The 19,001-nt window shown below is 39.3% G+C and overlaps 1 protein-coding gene across 1 annotated transcript; it reads left to right on the forward strand.

Annotated features, from left to right (window-relative positions):
* Window positions 1-17: 17 nt before the first annotated feature.
* GTSF1 (gametocyte specific factor 1) lies at window positions 18-15,331 on the forward strand. Its single transcript, XM_079937230.1, has 9 exons — window positions 18-131; window positions 2,026-2,070; window positions 7,067-7,167; window positions 8,970-9,096; window positions 9,538-9,621; window positions 10,083-10,146; window positions 11,732-11,826; window positions 12,747-12,780; window positions 14,796-15,331. The coding sequence occupies exons 2-8, from the start codon at window positions 2,055-2,057 to the stop codon at window positions 12,761-12,763; spliced, it is 504 nt and encodes a 167-aa protein (XP_079793356.1). The 5' UTR covers window positions 18-131; window positions 2,026-2,054; the 3' UTR covers window positions 12,764-12,780; window positions 14,796-15,331.
* Window positions 15,332-19,001: the final 3,670 nt, after the last annotated feature.

Below are 19,001 nucleotides of genomic sequence, written 5' to 3' on the forward strand. Positions count from 1 at the left end.
CAGAGTCCAGCCTCCGTCACCGGAAGTGGGGGCCCCACCCCCACCCCCTAACGTCAGGGGCCGGAAGTGAGCGTTGCTGGGCGCGGGTGTGGGGTGAAGGCGAGTGTGAGCGGGAGTGTGACTCGGCCGAGGTAGGAATGGCGCGCGGGCCCCGGCTTGGGGCCTCCAAAGACCTCACCTTTAGTGGGCTGGGATACCTTCACCTTCTAGGATCTTCCCTTTTCTGCCCAGAGCTTTCGGCCTCGTGGGTTCTCAGTGCGGCTGTTTTGGCAACCTGTGGTGCCGCCGCTGCTTCGTCCCCTCGAGGTCCTCCCTAGCTCCTGTGTCTCCATTCTTTTAAGTTAATTCCCCACCTTCTCTTATTTAGTCCCATTGTTTAAATCGACTCTGTTTTGTTTAAAGGAAGAAAAATGATGGTTTTACCGAGACCCCAGCTCGGTTAAGAGTGTAACCAGTTGCTTCAGGCTGCAGCCAGCCCCCAAGCTTGCCTGCTAAGTGTCATTTGTCCATTACACCAATGTCTAGTACTAGGAAAAACGTAAAAGACTCACTTGTTAACAGTTTAATACGGAAGATACTTAGATGGACAGGGCTGAATGATGAGGCTATAGATTCCAGTGCCCTTAATCTTGTGTAATTTAGTCTTTTTGCCCCCAAAGGATAGGGTGGCTCCCTACAAGTTGATGAAACTGGCACTGATTGCTCCTTTAAATGACTTAAAATCAAGGAACATAGTGCTTGATTCTTTCTTCCAATTCTCTTTTTTTGTTGTTGAAAAAGTATAAAGTAACTGTGTAACATGTCAAAAGGAATGTCAGAATTTCTTAATCCAGACATGAAAAATATTTTTTATGACAGTTTCACCGATGATTGTCATTTACAAATGAGCTCTGCAGCAAATAACTGAACGAGTTCCAGCTGATCACTTGTATTTCCTATCATAGGTTCCAAGGCTGCTTATGTCATAGAATGGAGGGAAGGGGTGTGGAATTGTATGAGGCGGCAAAGGAGAGCTGGCTCTAGAGGCAATAGATGTAAACCTAGCCAGTTTTCAGAAGTTTCCTATGGAGATGGTTTTATATAAATTTAGTCTTTTCTATAATGATAAGTTTATTTAATCACAGAGCTCAATAGGGGGGAATCTCAGGTGGAAGAGGACTGACACTAAAAAAAAATTTGTCTTTTAATCTTCCACATTTCTGTTACAGACTTGTTCTTTTATGACTGTCAACTATAAAATGGACAGTTCTCGAGTCCTAACATTCAGAAGTTTTGCCTCAATGCATAGAGGGAATGAGTATTAACTGGAGAGATTTAAATAACCAAGTCTATCCATTTTAGCATAGGAGATTTGGGGAGGGGGGTAAAGCATCACTGGAAAAAGTACGGTACTTCCTAATCATGTTTAAGAAAAGTCATAGAAGTAGTAAACTAGAATGTCTCTGGACATATTGGATGGATTGAGTGTACGGTCTGACACAGGCTTCCAGCATCCCCAGGTCCCCGGGGGAGAAGCAAGACTGGCAGCCTGCCCATCCTGTATTTTTGACGACTTGAGAGGAGAGCTTTAACATAGTACCCTTTTCCTTTGTTTATCCTGAAGTTTAAATAACAGTATTCTGGTGGGCTTGACTTGCCCCCTCTAATGTTAAATAGCATCAAACCCTAATAGATGGTAAACAGTGACAGGGTGTTGTAATGGCACTTAACATAGACTGACATCTTATCGCCTGAATACAGTTTAAGTTAGTAGTCATATTTGGTTTTTCTTAACTGTGAGCCCTAGAATTTATTCCAAGAGTGTGAATTGGGCAAATGATGTTAAAATGGTTCCAAGTAGTAAAGAATGCCTTGAAGGGGAGAAATTTATTGAGGGGGAGGGAGGTGCTATAAGGGTTTTTTATATTGAACTTGGGTGACTTCAATTCTACTTTGAATCCAAGTTTGACTCCACTTCTTAGGGCTACTTTTGATACATTTCATTTCTGATTCCCTGATCCATTGCTTTTTTTTCCCCCCCACCAGCACTTGGATTTGGCTCCTTCATTTCCAACATGGAAGAAACTTACAGTACGTACTTCTTTTTGCTTTTAGAAAATAAGTTAAATTACTTACATGTAGTTTTCTGTCTGACAAGACTTTTACTGTGTTGGGAAAGATTCACTTTTCTCACTAGACGGCTGAGAAGAAAATGTCTCCCCAGAGACTGTTTTAGTAATGTAGAGAAATGTCCAAATTTGAAATACGACACTTGAAATTTAAATAAAGAAGTATGAGAAGTCATCAAGCTTTGAGAAAGCTGTGGTTGGGACACCTGTGTTAAACTATATTTTTATTAAATGAAGCATTTTCATTCCTCAGGACTTCAGTTTCTCCTGTTAATGACACAGGGATAGTCATTAACTAACTGGTTTCTTTCTATTTTGTGGGATAATATGATATACATAATGTTGATGTACGCTGAGTTTTTAGACTTAAAGAAATCCTAGGGAGGATTCTTGTTTCTCGAGTGATCCAGGAATCTAGATGGCCCAACAAATCAAATGGGAACCAGGAGACCTAGGATCATACAAGTGTAGCACCAAAAGAGACCTGAAAAATCATTTCATTCAACATTCGAATTTTACAACTGAGAAAACAGAACCTAGATTAATTGATTTGCCTTAAAGTTACATAGGTAGTTGGGGACAGAGTCAGAACCAGAGTCTTATATGTTGTTTATGTGTAGTGCCCTACTTGCTACTACAAAGCACTATGGTTTCTAGACCCTGACCAAGTTTGAGGAACATCTGAGTGGATAAAACTCGTCAACAAGGCCTCCTTTGTTTCCTACTTTCTGTCTTGTTCAGAATCTCTATAAATTCTAACTAAAGGGTATTTTAGTCCCATTCTACCTTCAAGGAAGAGTCCGATAGAATCTTTATCACCAACATGTAGAAACTACATGGAAACAATCTTTATTAAATATCTACAATAGAGATTCTTAAACTTTAGCATGCAGCAGAATCACCTGGGAGGCTTGTTAAAACACAGGTTGCTGGACCCCACCCCCAAAATTTTTGATTCAGAAGGTCTGGGACCCAAGAATTTGCATTTCTAACATGTTCCCAGGTGATGATGCTAATCTGAGGACCATACTTTGAGAATAATGGATCTGATTCTCCTTGATCTTCCTTAGGGCTTCCTCCTTCACCCCCTTAATTTTTCTAAAAATGTGTTAATTAAAATCTGAGATTTCCATGTGAGATAGATATGAGAGATTTATATTTATTTATTCTTGGAAGCTTACTACTCTATTAAATTAGAAAGCAACATCTCCCCTTTATATCTCTATTCATTACTTTTGTCAGTGGTGATTTTTTTTTTCTTAGAAAAATATCACCTGGTTCTTTTAATTACTGTATTGCTACATAACAGACTTTTTTACGTAGTGATAATCAGTAGATGTTTGTTAAAGAAAGAAGGAAATGGTGAATTTTGCTGTATGTTTACAATTTTATTTAAGTTTTGTGATTAAGTTTAATAAATAAATAAGTTGGCTTGTGAAGAAACAACTCCTTTAAGTCTATAGCATTTCTTTATCTATGTCTTTCTTAATAAAGCTTCATTGTTTTAAGACTTAAAAAAAAGAAAAATATCACCTGGAAGTAGGTTAGAAATGCACAACCTCAGGCCTCATCTCAAACCTGCTGAATCAGAATCTGTATTTTAACACAGTCCCCAAGTGATTTAGCACCGGGAATCATGTTAAAGTGAGAAACAGTGCTTTAGAATATGTTTGACCTTTTTCCCAAAGTGACCTAAAACTGTAACATTAATCTGATAGACTCCTGAAAATCTCCAGCTTCTGTCTTTGGGCAGTACCTCTTAGCTGATGATACACTCGTCAAGTCTAGTTCCTTATTTCTGTGAAGTTTCCTCCATTTCTCACCATGGGTTCTGGGCTCTATGCAAGTGTGAGGAACATCTGAGTCTACGCTCTTGGAGGAAGATTGTCCACAGGGCCTGCTTTGTTTTCCAAATTAAGTTATATTCCCAGAAAGCCACTCAAGATTTTTGCTGAGCAGTTTGATAGTATTCATTACAACTTTAAATGCGTGTATACTTCGTGTAGCACTCTTAGGTATCTGCCCAAGGGAAATACTTGTACAATGCACAAAGAAGTATATGTTATATTGCTAGTCACAGCATTGTATATAAGAGTAAAAAACTGGAAACAACTTAAATGTCTATCCGTAAGGGAACTGATTAAGAATCTATGGTACATCCGTATGCAGCAGTGAAACATTTCTTAACATACTGACATAGAAGGAGTTCAAAGATATGTTAAGTTAAAAGAAAGCAAATAGCAAAATAGGTACAGGAAAGCTTGTCACAGGCTGTACTCTGGATGAACTTTGAGGACATTGTGGGAAGTGAAACAAATCAGTCACAAAAAGACAAATGCCATATGATTTCACATATATGAAGTATCTAGAATAGTGAAACTCATGGAAACAAAAAGTAGAATAGTGGTTGCCAGGGTTTACAGGGAGGAGGAAATGGGAGTTATTTAATGGGTATAGAGTTTCAGTTTCGCAAGATGAAAATTTCTGGAGGTTGGTTGCACAACAATGTGAATATACTTAACACCACTGAACTGTATACTTTAAAATGGTTAAGATGATAAATTTTATGTGTATCTTATTACCATTAAAAATTTTTTATTAAAAATAAAATTTAAAAAATTTTAATCTAAAAAACCAGTTTAGGGCTTCCCTGGTGGCGCAGTGGTTGAGAGTCTGCCTGCCAATGCAGGGGACACGAGTTCGTGCCCCGGTCCGGGAAGATCCCACATGCCGCGGAGCGGCTGGGCCCGTGAGCCATGGCCGCTGAGCCTGCGCGTCCGGAGCCTGTGCTCTGCAACGGGAGAGGCCACAACAGTGAGAGGCCCGCGTACCGCAAAAAAAAAAAAAACAAAAAAAAACACAAAACAGTTTAGAGCTGACCTAAGTTATCAGAGACCAAAAAGTAAAGCATTTTGGTAGGAAGCTATCATTATCAACTCTGATGAATACCACTGTATGGGCAGTAAAATGTGTATGAATCATAAAGTACGTCCAGTCTCTGTCAGCTGCTGACATGGTGTATCGTTTGCTAGTGATGGAATGGATTAAATGAAGGAAAACTAACAAGAATTTCATCCGTACACTCTTCCCGGGTGTCCTGAAGCTTCAGAAATATGAAAAGATTGCTGGTCAGGATGAGCCTGGCTGGCATAATAAGCCTGCTTGTCCTTTAAGACTTTTCGTTCCTATTCATTCTGTCCTTCAAGTCACCTTTCTGGCTCATTTGCATCACGATCATGGTTAGCAATTTATCCCATGTTTACCACTCTTCCAGTGAAGCTGTCTGTTTCAATTCCCCACTAGCTTCTGATTTTCATAGCAGTCTCCTGGTTTATAAGCTTCTTATCAAATGTGAATTATTTATCTTATTTCACTTTTATTATTGCCTTCAGTGGTGGCAACAGCATTTTATTAGGTTGCCTCTTGTCCTCATAATATGTTCAGAATGTGCTTAACCATTTAATTTCCCTTCTTTAACCAGGCTTCTTAAAATTTGGGGCTCAGCCTGGACATTTTGCAGAACATAAGGATAGTTGTACACGTTCAGAGAAACTTCTCTAGTTTCTATTCAAACTATTGAAATGGTCCCTAAAAGTATAGTCTTCTAAGGGTACTTTTAAATAGCGTGATATAGGTTAGGGGCTTTCTTTCACACAGCAGCCCCTTTAAGGTATCTGCATTTGTCTTAATAACTTCGGGTTCTCTTTTTGCAGATTATTCTACTTTTTTATCTGGCCAGTTTGATAATCACTAGGTTAAAGAATTCTCTGTCTTTCTCTCATTATGTTCCAAAATATGAAAAGTAAAACCACCGATCTGGTAAAGGTATTGGTTTCATTTGAGAGGTAACTAGATTAACCAAGATCAGGAACTACTTATAGAAGTACATTAAAGCAGACAGACGAAAAAGAAATCTATCAATGAATATTTCTCAAGCTTCCATAGAACGTATAACTGATATAGAGCAATGCTTACCAACTCTTTTCATGTCATAGCATACTAGTAAATAGGGATGCTAGTGTAGGGGATTAACTACCCTCAACTTACCCTAGGACTGGTTGGGGAATAGGGGACACGCATGCAATGGACCCCCACGGCAGTGTATCAGTACACTGTCCATTCCAACCTTCAACATACTGGCTGGGAAGCTCTGGTTGAACTAGCTAGAGATAAGAATGACCCTGAATTAGCACTTTTTTTTCTTTTTGGCTGTGTTGGGTCTTCGTTGCTGTGCGTGGGCTTTCTCTAGTTGTGGCGAGCGGGGGCTACTCTTTGTTGTGGTGCGCGGGCTTCTCATTGCGGTGGCTTCTCGTTGTGGAGCACGGACTCTAGGCACACGGGCTTCAGTAATTGCAGCACATGGGCTCAGTAGTTGCGGCACACAGGCCCTAGAGCATGTGGGCTTCAGTAGTTTGGGCATGCAGGCTCAGTAGTTGTGGCTCGCGGGCTCTAGAGCGCAGGTTCGGTAGTTGTGGTGCACAGGCTTAGTTGCTCTGCAGCACATGGGATCTTCCCGGACCAGGGCTCGAACCCGTGTTCTCTACACCGGCAGACAGACTCTTAACCACTGCGCCACCACGCAAGTCCTATGACACTGAATTAGCACTTTTAGAAAAGGAAAAGATGTTTCATTTAATTTTTTTGTTTATAATAAGGGTAACCAACAATGAAAACAGCAATATTCATGTACAACCAAATCTGAACCAAGACCCCACCCCATGACTGCTGGTTTTGCTGGACTTAATGAAGATTCGATGATAACGCAGTTTTATCTTCTCACAGTTACATTTTTATTTTCAGATGTTTAGTCACCCTTTCAAAAAAAAAGTCCAAGCCGTCGTTAGGCTGTCTTGTTGAACTCTTACAGATTCTGTTGAAAAAATCCAGTGTGCCGGGGATGCTGAAGTTTTACAAGGGCCTGTTAAGCTTTATACTTACCCTGTTTTTCTCTCTTTCAGTCGATACCCTGGACCCTGAAAAGCTGTTACAATGCCCCTATGATAAAAACCACCAGATCAGGGCCTGCAGGTTTCCTTATCATCTTATCAAGTGCAGAAAGGTAGGGTATTATTTTCTTAATTTGCCCTGTGATGCCCTCCTGAGTTCTTTTTAAAAGCCAAATTTTGTAACTATCAAATAATTTTAGCATAAATGTTTTAACTGAATGCCAGAATTGCTTTGGGTTAAATACCAATATTTATAGAAAAGAATTAGTTTATTTCTTGGATATGTAAGTTTTTTCTTATTTTGGTTTTCCCCCCACTAGTGACAGAGCACCCTTCATAAACAGCTTCTCAAGAATCTTCGCAGCCTTTGTAAAGAGGAAACACTAATTTTTGCTAGCAGTGAGAAATCCCTCTTGCCTTGTGAATTTGATGTGTTCATTGTCCTGATAAGGATTGAGTATTGTAATACACTTATTTCTGATTTTTTTGTTTGTTTGTTTAGAAATTTTAGAGAAGTTGAACAGCTAGAGGTTAACCCAAGGAAAGATCATTCCTAAAAATAACTTTCTCCAAGTTTCAACAGTAAGCATCTTTGGGGGAAAAAAAACCAGCTCAAAGATTTTTTTTTCCTCTGGTCACCCTTTTGTAGACTTAGCTGATGTAAGCTAGTTTAATGCTGATATATTAATTGAGGCAGTTTGAAAGGATTGTTAGAATATAGATGTCAGATACAGAGGCCAAAGTTCTGCCAGGATTTATGCTTGGAAAACAATTTTAGTATTTAATCTAAACCTGCATACAATTCAAGTATGCATTAACATTCTTCAAAGGATGTTTCTCTTGCAGTCCTGGAGGCATGATTATAATGCCATTGTTGATTATTTCTCAGCTCCTTTTAATCTCTAGAGCAAGGATTCCTTAAGGTTGAACCTGGGCAATATGGACTAGCAAATACTACCACAACTTCCTCCCCTAGGCTCTCAAAAATGTTCCAAGGATAAAGGTTGGGAAAGGGGTCCAAGTGGTAAGAAGACATTGTCATAACTCCCCTATTCTAATGCTCTTAATCTTCAGCTACAAAACCTTTGCATTCGAATGCCTGATATCCCTTACAAAAATCATGGAGATACCTGCCCTCACAATTTTCTCCATCCCCTATATTTTTCCACCCTTCTCCCCACTTTACATTATTTTTACTTTTCTGAGTATCATTTATGATACATCTTTTGCTTCTCCTAATAAATTTCTTAATTGCTGGTAAACTTACCATAGGATTTGGGTGATATTAAACATTTTGTTTTGTTTTCTTGTTTTGCATTAAAATAAAGAACTTGGTCAGCAGAGTTCTCTATCATTTGGACTTTTCCTTAGTGAAATAGCTGAAATAAAGGTCAAATTGTTCAGAGCCTCATTTCAGGCATCATTACTTTAAATAAGCGTTCCTGTGTTAATCTGAAAAATCATTGGGTTTGCCTCTTCTGCAGCTCCCTTCCAACAGCTGTTTTCCTGCACTATTGTACTGCAGTAGCAGGGGCACTACTGCAATGCAGACTAAGTGTGTTTTAGTGTTGCTGTTCGTCCTGAATATCAGCTTTCAAAGATGTCCAGAGAGCTCTACCATTACAGGCTGTGCCACCTGAATCTTGTGACCCTGAGAAGTAAACGGGGTGAAGATATGTTTCAAATACCCCATCCTAAATTCACTGCTTACTTCCATACAAGCCACTTTAACCCCAATATCTGTGTTGTCAGTCTTTATAATCATAACAAAGAGGCTTAGCTTTTGATGATTCTGAGGTAATGTCTCTATGGTCCATATGAGTGATAAATAATTCCCTCTTAATGTTCTACTATGAGTTTACCTACCAAGTTAAGCCACAAGTTTATTGACGGACCCCTTTAATTTTTTTCACAGAATCATCCTGACATCGCAAACAAACTGGCTACTTGTCCCTTCAATGCTCGCCATCAGGTTCCTCGGGCTGAAATCAGTCATCATATCTCAAGCTGTGATGACAAAAGCTGTATTGAGCAGGATGTAGGTAAGACTGACTAGCTAAATGTTTCAGTGTTGGAGGTTAGCCCCTTCAAATTTATATGACGCTACGTTATCACCTTGATTTTGGCTTTCATCATTTCAGAAGAACAATGGTTTTCTGCCTTTGAGATTTTTATTTTAGCAGCAAAAGGTTGTCAGGTTGTGTTTGTCAGACTGCTTTCTCTTCTGAACAACCTGATTTCATTTTGCTAATAATTCATCTAAAAATGAAAATTCTTTTATTACCATAAATATGGCAAACATCTTTGTTTCTGCTTCTCTTTCTTGTCTTCTGTTGGCAAGGGGATAAGACCTCTCTGTTTAGCTTTCATCCCATCCATTTTTCAGAAACAAAGACCCTGCAACCTTTTAAGCCACTAACCCCTTTAAACATAATAACTTGGCAGTGTTCCCTTGTTAAGTCAGAATCTCTATTGTCTTGCAGTCAGCCAAACCAGGAACCTTGGACAAGAGGCTCTGGCTGAGAGCACATGGCAGTGCCCTCCTTGCGATGAAGACTGGGATAAAGGTGAAATGCTTCTACATCTTTTTCTTCACAATGTCAAAATCTCAAGTCATTTGCTTTAGACAGAAGGAAGATTTTCCTTTTTTATGAACATACCATGTTGTTCAGAATGACTTGTTATTTTTATTGGGCCCCAATACAAGCACATATTTCTCTCTGTGCAGACACGTGGAACAGCCTATCCCTCTTGATTGGAAAAAGCACTTCTTTACATCTGTTTTTTTCCATAAATTGTGTTGTACCATCTGTGTTTGGTTGCTACTAGGCACATTTATTATTATTTATGTCACTTGTGTTTATATCCTTCAATTAAATTCTTGCTACTCTGTCACTTAGGCCAGGTACTTGATCAGTTATTACTTCTCTAAACTTATGTTTATTATTTCTCATCTTACAAATTCAACTAGCATGAATTGGTGTTTTACCTAGTAGTACCACAAACCATGTTTTGCTTCCTTTGGCAGATTTGTGGGAACAGACCAGCACCCCATTTGTCTGGGGCGAAGCCAACTACTGTGGCAACAACAGGTAAATGAAAGGGTCTCATTCCCACCTCTTCCTCCCAGAATCACAGTGCTCTGTTACCAATAGAAGCCACCAAAGCATGTATTGACCTCTTTCCTTGATGATGTTACTTGGTGGTAATTTAGTCTAGATATAGTTTTGGTGGGGTTTTTTCCTTATTTATTCCTTGATTCATAAAAAGGTCACATGCTTTGTGTTAATTACCACGGGAACACAAAAATACTAGCTTATAGTCTAGTAAGGGAGACAGTGGCGCCAGCCATTCTTATGTCTTAGTTGGAGTTTTTGCTAAGTTCACATTATTTTAATGCTTTGAAAAAATTCTCTAGCTATACCACATGTATCATTTTTACTCTGGGTAACTAGTGTCTAAGGAAAAAGTAATCTTAAAAGTTCTATTTTTTTAATAAATTTATTTTATTTATTTATTACTTTTGGCTGCGTTGGGTCTTCGTTGCTGTGTGCAGGCTTTCTCTAGTTGCAGCGAGCGGGGGCTACTCTTCGTTGTGGTGCACGGGCTTCTCATTGCAACGGCTTCTCTTGTTGCAGAGCACAGGCTCTAGGCGCGCAGGCTTCAGTAGTTGTGGCTCGCGGGCTTCCGTAGTTGTGGCACGCAGGCTCAGTAGTTGTGGCCTGTGGGCTCTAGAGCTCAGGCTCAGTAGCTGTAGTGCATGGGCTTAGATTGCTCCGCGGCATGTGGGATCTTCCTGGACCAGGGCTTGAACCTGTGTCCCCTGTATTGGCAGGTGGATTTTTAACTACTGCGCCACCAGGGAAGCCCAGAAGTTCTTGACTTGAGATTGGGCAATCCATAATACCAAATGGGTAGGAAAGAAAACGCATCTCTTCTTCCCACTGATTTTGTATCTAATTTAAACCTCTTAAGATTTTTCATTACTATTTGATCTTCAAACCTTAAAAGATTCCCTGGCAGTCCAGTGGTTAGGACTCCGTGCTTTCACTGACGAGGGCACAGGTTCAATCCCTGGTTAGGGAACTAAGATCCCATAAGCTGCGTGGCAAAAAAAGATCATGTTTCAAACCCAAATGAGAATACTTCTGGATTAGAAAATGAAGGAATTAGATGCTAGACTTCATTTTTTTCCTCAAATAGAACACTTATCAATTTTTATTTTTTAGCTCCTGAAGTCAGTTAGTTATAATAAATGTATCTTAGTCTGTGTATGCACTGAGATAGAAAAACTTAAAGATGAATTCCATTGGTACAATTTTAATTTTATCTCAGTTCTGTGAGATTTGTTGCCTTGTTTGGTTGTCTTGGCATTTTATCTCTTTTATCTGTTGAGTTCATGAGCCTGTCATACAACTGAACAGTAGATGGCATTGCTGTTTATCTCAATTTCTGGAAAATGAAAATGGTTAGACTCATCTTAATGCCTGTACAGAAGACTGAGCTTTCCAGAGAAGCTGGTAATCATTCTCATTGTGAGAATGTTTTGATGGAAATGTGTTTACATTTCAGAATGTAGGTTGTTGTTTTCCCCCAAATTACAAAAAACACATTTGATTGTCTTGTGTGTGCCTGCCTGAAGAATACATATAGTCAAATTCATCTTTCTTTTTGCAGCCCCGCAAGCAACATAGTTATGGAACATAAGAGTAACCTGGCTTCAGGCATGCGTGTTCCCAAGTCTCTGCCATATGTTCTGCCATGGAAAAACAGTAAGTGAAATAGAGGCAAAATGCTTTTACTCTGTTTGTTGTGCTAAATACAGTTGGTCTTGATTATTCAAGGACATGTTCAGTCTGAACACCTAGTACCCACATGACCCTGAGAGTGAGTGCCTCCTTAAATCTTGCACCCCGAGCACCTTACTCACTTCCCCCTACTCCTGGTTAGTAGCAGGAAAGGACAAGATCACAGAAGCATAAAGAATATTTTCAAGATGGGGTGATCACTGACATCGAATACCATGGGTAAATTTGGGGACCAGTAAAAAGGCTATTGATTTTGACTAGGAGGAAATCATCCCTGATTTTCAGGCCATAATATTGATAGGGAATTAGGATTAGAAACTGGATTGCAGGGGCCTAAAAGGTAATGGGTAGAGACAAAATGAAAGTAATAAGTCGTAAGAACCACCATAAGAATGGTATTCAGATGTCTTTCCTAGGCTTCAGAGACCATGCTGAGTAAACAGGTATGAAATTCATGTCATACCACCCTAGTAAAGAAATTCCCACATATGGTACACCCAAGGTGCTGTCATTTTTATTTAATACAAACTTTCTTTTCCTAATGTTGCCCCCAAATTCAGATTCTCTTGATTTCAGTTTTTGCTACTGTTTGAGCTAATTTTTAAATGGCTAGAGTATCCCCTTTAAAACATTTCCCTTTGGATACTTGCATTTCTCCAAAAATGAGATCACCAAATCATATGCCATAAGGCTTGATAGGTAGAGGACTGTTTCCTTTTTCCATGCTCTTGAGTGGAATCCAATTGCTAATTTTAAATTCTTCTCCTTTTATATTATAATTCCATATACCCCAGGAATAAGTCATTCGTGTTTAGTAAGAATAGGGGATGGAGTGATTTTCAATTGACATGGCGTATTTATTTTGAAATATTTCTACTCCATAGATGGAAATGCACAGTAACTGAGTATCTATCTCAAGTAAGTATTCCAGTTTTATTTCACTATTTTTTTTTCCAGATGGTAGCAAGATTTAACTGGACATAAAGCAATTTGGGTCCAATTTTCGTTCAGATTATGGTACCAAATTAAAGCTTTGTATGTGCCTGTGTTTTTAAGTATATATCCTCTGTTATGGCTTTACACACTAATGAATAGGCATTTACTAGTTAAATTAGAATTCTGTTACATGCCAAGTTGCTTTCCCTAATGTTAGTGCGCACTGCCTCTTTCCTTTTTCTTTTTTTTTAATCAAAGTTGCATTCTAGATCTATCATGCCTTTTTAATGGACTGTGATTAGTCAAACAACTGTGCTTCACTGCTCTGTAGTTCTTCCCCTGTGCAGTACAGTTTAGTACTCATCAAAAAATTCATACTCTTTTGAATGAGAACTTTAAAGTTTTGGGTCTCTAAGAGTCTCTCACTGTTGATCTTATCTGAATATTTGATTCAGCAGAACCTCACAAAATCTATATAAAGAGTCCAAAATCTTTTAGTTTTCACAGATGAAGCCTTTCTCTGAGGTCACCCCATGTACCCATAGCAGAGCCAGGTTTGATGCTTCAGATGCTGTCTTGGCTGAGGCTGCTCGGCCACACTGCTTCTGGCAGAAGGAATACTGTTGGGCTGGGAATGGGTTGATAATCCCCACTGTCTTGCAGATAGTAGGCCTTCAGTGAATATTTATTGAAAAAATGAGTAATTGGCCTGTTGCCTTCTAGTCCATTTACTTTCTCTGGACAGTGAAGTAGATGGATCTTCTGCAAGTTAGGGTTCATTTTAGTACCAGAACTGATGTTTCTTCTGGGAAGAAGCAGAAAAGAGATTCTAAAAGCAAACACCCCTTAGCTATGAACAATAATATTTTATCAGTTGCTTGTAGGTACTGGCCATTTTTCTTGGTAGGTTCTGACATCAAATTATTGAATATATCTGGAAGCCAGAAAGTTGGATTTGATCCCAGAAGGGAAAGACACAACTGCACTGGGGTGTGTCAAGAAAGCATACACAGACATGGGTAAATGGTGAACTTTGAATCCTTCTCTGACACACTGCATGAGATGCTTGTGTTCACAGAGTGTGGATAGTTACCTAGTAAAAATGGCTACTCTACAGTGAAAGCCTGGGAGAAACTTCTATCACTTAAGACTAAACATTTTTCTGCTTTGGAACTTAACTCTTTGCTAATAAACTCCTTACACACTGATAATTTTTTTTTCTATGTAACCCGTGAGGAATAAGGGAAAAAAAATAGGTAAGAATCCTTTAACAACAACAAAAAAAGAATCCTTTAACAGCCAAAGACCTTCTTATCCCCTTAATAAAAATAAAGCATCATTTTTTGAATACCTGTTGTTGCAGAACTCTCTTCTTTGGATAGATACACACACAAAAAAAATGTTTAAGACATGACTTATTCCCTTAAGAAACTTAAGAATGGGTGGAGAATTTTTTTTAATGCACATGCCTGAAAAGGGTTTGTTCACCTTGCACTTAAATGCTTTATCCCATTTGTGTTTTTATCAACAACTCCAATTTTTACTAGGTAAGTGCCTCAAAAGCAGGTAATACCATGATGTACATTGTAACAGCTCAAAAATATGATTGAATTACTGAGTAGATGGGTATATGAGAAGAGAAAAAGATCAATATAAGTTAATTGGAATTAATCCAGAATTGTCTGCAGAAGTCAATTGCCTGGATGGTCAATTCTGATTTTCTCCTCACCCGTGAAAACTGTTGACACAACAAGTGTGCGTTGATCTCTGTATAGAATGTTTTTAATTCAATTAACAAGTTTCTGTGTGCTTAGTGATACTAAAGAGCTAAGGGTCAGAAAGTACTTGGTGTTCTGCCATTAGCAACAACAGATTCTTCCAGCAGACCAGGAGACTAATTGGGCTGTAGTTGTGTGGCCCATTGTCAGATGTAGTTGATGCTTTTGTCATTGATAGGAACTAAGAACTCTTTTTTTTTTTTTCTTATTTCCTTGCAGATGCCAGACCCTAGAAGACTCTTTGCTTCTTCCTGCTACAGTGGGTTCTTCATTTTTTTCTCCTAATCTAATTATAGAAAGATAAATTGTTTGTGACTTTCAAACTGACAAGTACCTTTCTTTTCCTCCCCGCTTTGAGTCCTTACTCATTTGATGCAAGAAAGAATCCTCATGCTCAGAAGAACTGTTTCAAATAAACCATCATTGTAAATAGCTTGATAGTTTGGTTAAGTACCTGCAGCCGCAAGATCAGAACTCATATCTCATTCTACATTAATGAAACAAAATCATTTAAAGTTATCTTAAAGGATCCAGCTAAAGCAGGCAAGAAATTTGGGTTGGAAAAAGTAACTGTGTATATATTTGTGTTCTCTGACACACATGAACCAAATTCCTTTTAACATTTATAGGAATGGACCTTTTCTGATTAGTGCATTTTTTATTGAGTCTTTGATGTTGATAGCATTTATATATAGAAATATACCCTATTCTTGTTTAGAATCTTTAGGACATCTTGTTCCCTGAATATTTGTAACCTAGGGTAGGTTTCTTTTATTTCTTTTCTCTTTCCCACATTCCAGCTAGAAATTGTACTAGCTGTCAAACCAGGTGTGGATTGCGTAGGAGTGAAGATTGGAATGGAGAGGAGGAACCAATGTACATGTGGAGAAGAGATAGGCTTTTCATCTGTGTGTGAAATTTGATTAAGCTTCAAAGCTGAAATGTGTGAAGGCCCTGCTGACTACCCTGGGACGTGTGTATAATAAGTTAGATTTCTGAACTCAAGGCTCTGGCTATCCTAGCATCTTGTTGACCCTCACAAGGAGACTTCATAACCTCCCAGACCAGTTTTTTGTTTGGTTGTTTTTTTTCAGGTTTGGTGTGGTTTGGTTTTAAAGCCATTTGGCATGGGAAGAGATTTGGGATCTGGTATAGATAGGGAGTCAGATGAAGCATACTGACCAATAATTCCAGAACTGATCTGTTGAGCATTGTTTGTAGGGGGAGTGGGCTCTTGTGGAATGCCTCTTCCACAAGTTTCACACAAAACAGGATTCTGTCTTTAATGAAGCAGAGCTATCTGTTTATTTAGTTCCAATCTCTAAAAACAGATTCAAGATAAGCCCTAGTACAATAGTATTTCTTCTTCTACCTGTATGAATAAGTGAGTAAGTAGACCATTTCTTCTGGAGTGGGTGGTATAATGTATTGAGGAGGGGAAAAAAACACCCATTATTCTCCTAATTCTGGTTACTTACGTTTGAGTATCAGTCAGCAACTCACATTTAACTTTATTTAAAAATAGTTTTAACTAGAAAATACAAAACCCTTTTGATTTCGTTTGGGTAATGACAACCCAAACTGTGTACACTACACTTGTAACCCAGAGCTCCTTCCTAGTTTAGGAAAAAGGGGTATGAGTCATATTGCAAAGAATTAGCTACTTGAGTACAACTCAACAAAGGAATTAAATAGAAAATAGTTACTTTGTGTTTTTTAAATATCTAAAGGGGCAAGAAAGGCTAGCATGTCATTCATGAAAAACCTTATGTTATTTTAGGAGGACACCTCTTTGCTCACCACTACGAAAACTTAACCACAACACATCTGACCTTTGCGAGTGTAACACTCACTATGGGAGAATGCCTGCCTATGTTAATTTTGTTAGCTTACAAAATAGATAACCCAGTTTTTCTTTAGTAAACCAATGATTAAAGCAGCCAATTTGTCTTGTCCAGGAGCTTTCAGAGACTGCTTAGGATTTTTATTGGGCCTAGGATTCACTAGACTGGATTTAGTTTGCTGAAGATTTTTGGACATTCCTAAAAACTAGAACAAAGAAGTGACTGTTTAACTCTTGTCAGAAGTTGGGAGTTGGGAGAAGAAACTTACTTATTTTTGAGACCTTCTTCAGAGGCTGCCTTCCCTTTGGAATGTGAACAGTGGAAGGTAAACACTTGAATATTGTACCTTAATTTCAGTTAAGGTCAAGTGTTATGGTTAAAGGTTAAATGCAGACATGTTTCAAAATTTTGAGCTTATGTTAGAGAGCCTCTGAATCCTGCATATTGATCTTATCCAGGGATTCCACACTCTACCCCAAGGAGAGCATTTGCTTTCTGGAAGATTACCTTTCTCTGTAGGTATTCTGGATGTGACACTGTGATTTGCAAATGTTCTTACCGGGAATAAACAAATGTAGGTAATAAATGATGCTTAGCTCTCCTGGTAGCTGTACCTGAGCTAAACGAGGAGAGTATTTGGATTCAGTTTCAAATAGTGCACTGCAGTACCCTTTCATTGTTGAGAGAGAACAGTAGCTGCTTGTGTTAGTCTCTTAATACCTATACTGACATTCTTAGAGTCCTTTAGTTGTACTTTTCACAATTCATATTAAGCTCCAAAGTAGACAGAAACCAAGGAGATGACATTATACTTCTTACTACCATTTTTAAAGAGGCAGGTTATAAAAATCAAGGTGATTTGTATGCCATATATATATATATATATATATATATATTCTTTTTTTTTTTTTTTTTTGCGGTACACGGGCCTCTCACTGTTGTGGCTTCTCCCGTTGCGGAGCACAGGCTCCGGACGCGCAGGCTCACGGGCCCAGCCGCTCCGCGGCATGTGGGATCTTCCCGGACCAGGGCGCAAACCCGCATCCCCTGCATCGGCAGGCGGACTCTCAACCACTGCGCCACCAGGGAAGCCCTGTATGCTATATTTTAATTGATTGAAGCAAGACTGGACTTGGGAAGAAGATACCTCTAAGGAAATATCTGTTTTCTTGTGCCAATTCAATGGGTAGAATAAGGAAAACTACTGAAATTCCATGAAAAAATTACTGTAGTGAATGCTCATTCTTTCGACCACTGTTGTCCTGGTACTGTTAAGGTTCAGAACATACTCACATCCTACTTTACAGTCATGGCCTCTTCAAAGGCCACTGAAAACACATTAAGCGGTTACCTCGTACCAACAGTCTCAGCTGACTTTCTATTCCAGCCATACTGAAGTCTGATAAACGCAGACCTGTGTATCAGCGGGGCATTTATTTGCCCTTGACATAGCAATTCCACTGCCTGGTCCAACTCACTTTTATCAACTTGGTAACTGGTGTGACAAATACAAAATCTCAGGTGGTTTACAGATAGGGAGAACAGCATCCTAGGCCAGACAGGCACCTAGAGGAAAGCCATAAGGTCAGCAGATTTGCATTTGTGTTTCTCGTATTTAAAGATGTTTTTTGTTTTTGCGGTACGCCGGCCTCTCACTTTTGTGGCCCCTCCCGTTGGGGAGCACAGGCTCCGGACGCGCAGGCTCAGCGGCCATGGCTCACGGGCCCAGCCACTCCGCGGCACGTGGGATCTTCCCGGACTGGGGCACGAACCCGCATCCCCTGCATCGGCAGGCGGACTCTCAACCATCTGCGCCACCAGGGAAGCCCTAAAGATGGTTTTTTATGAAACTAAGATAGTGTAAGCACCTTTGATGAAAGTTAAAAAGACAAAGTTAGTTGTTTTACTTTATACTACTTATATATACACATATATGTGGAAGAAACAAATCCAGGTTGTATTAAAAGCTACTGCATATGAACCCAACCATGCCTCTTAATTTTTATTGAAATACTTGTCACTGAAATAAAGTATGCTTTCCCAGTTCATCTGTTTCAGTCCTGTTTCCTCAGGCTTGAGTTTCAGGATTTCATTGGACAGTGTCAGGGGCTTAGATTATTTAGCTCCTTGTGTTGGTTTTCTCTAGAGTATAACTTTATAGCAGAGGTGCAAATTGAAAGTGATGGAAAGTCTTGATCTTGAAATTAGAAGTTCAATCGAGGGGGCTTCCCTGGTGGCAGAGTGGTTAAGAATCTGCCTGCCAGTGCAGGGGACACAGGTTTGAGCCCTGGGCCAGGAAGATCCCACATGCCGTGGAGCAACTAAACCTGTGTGCCACAACTACTGAGCCTGTGCTCTAGAGCCCGTGAGTCACAACTACTGAGCCCATGTGCCTCAACTAATGAAGCCCACACATCTAGAGCCCGTGCTCCACAACAAGAGAAGCTACCACAATGAGAAGCCCATGCACTGCAACGAAGAGTAGCCCCAGCTTGCCGCAACTAGAGAAACCCCATGCACAGCAACAAAGACCCAATGCAGCCGAAGATAATAAATAAATAATTTTTTAAAAAAAAAAAAC

The sequence above is a fragment of the Stenella coeruleoalba genome (genome assembly GCF_951394435.1).
Source record: "Stenella coeruleoalba genome assembly, chromosome: 11".
In the NCBI taxonomy this organism is placed as follows: domain Eukaryota; kingdom Metazoa; phylum Chordata; class Mammalia; order Artiodactyla; family Delphinidae; genus Stenella; species Stenella coeruleoalba.

Coding starts and splice junctions, on each gene's coding strand:
- GTSF1 (XM_079937230.1), top strand. Junction 9,097..9,537: donor CTGTATTGAGCAGGATGTAG/GTAAGACTGACT, acceptor ATTGTCTTGCAG/TCAGCCAAACCAGGAACCTT. Junction 9,622..10,082: donor CGATGAAGACTGGGATAAAG/GTGAAATGCTTC, acceptor TTCCTTTGGCAG/ATTTGTGGGAACAGACCAGC.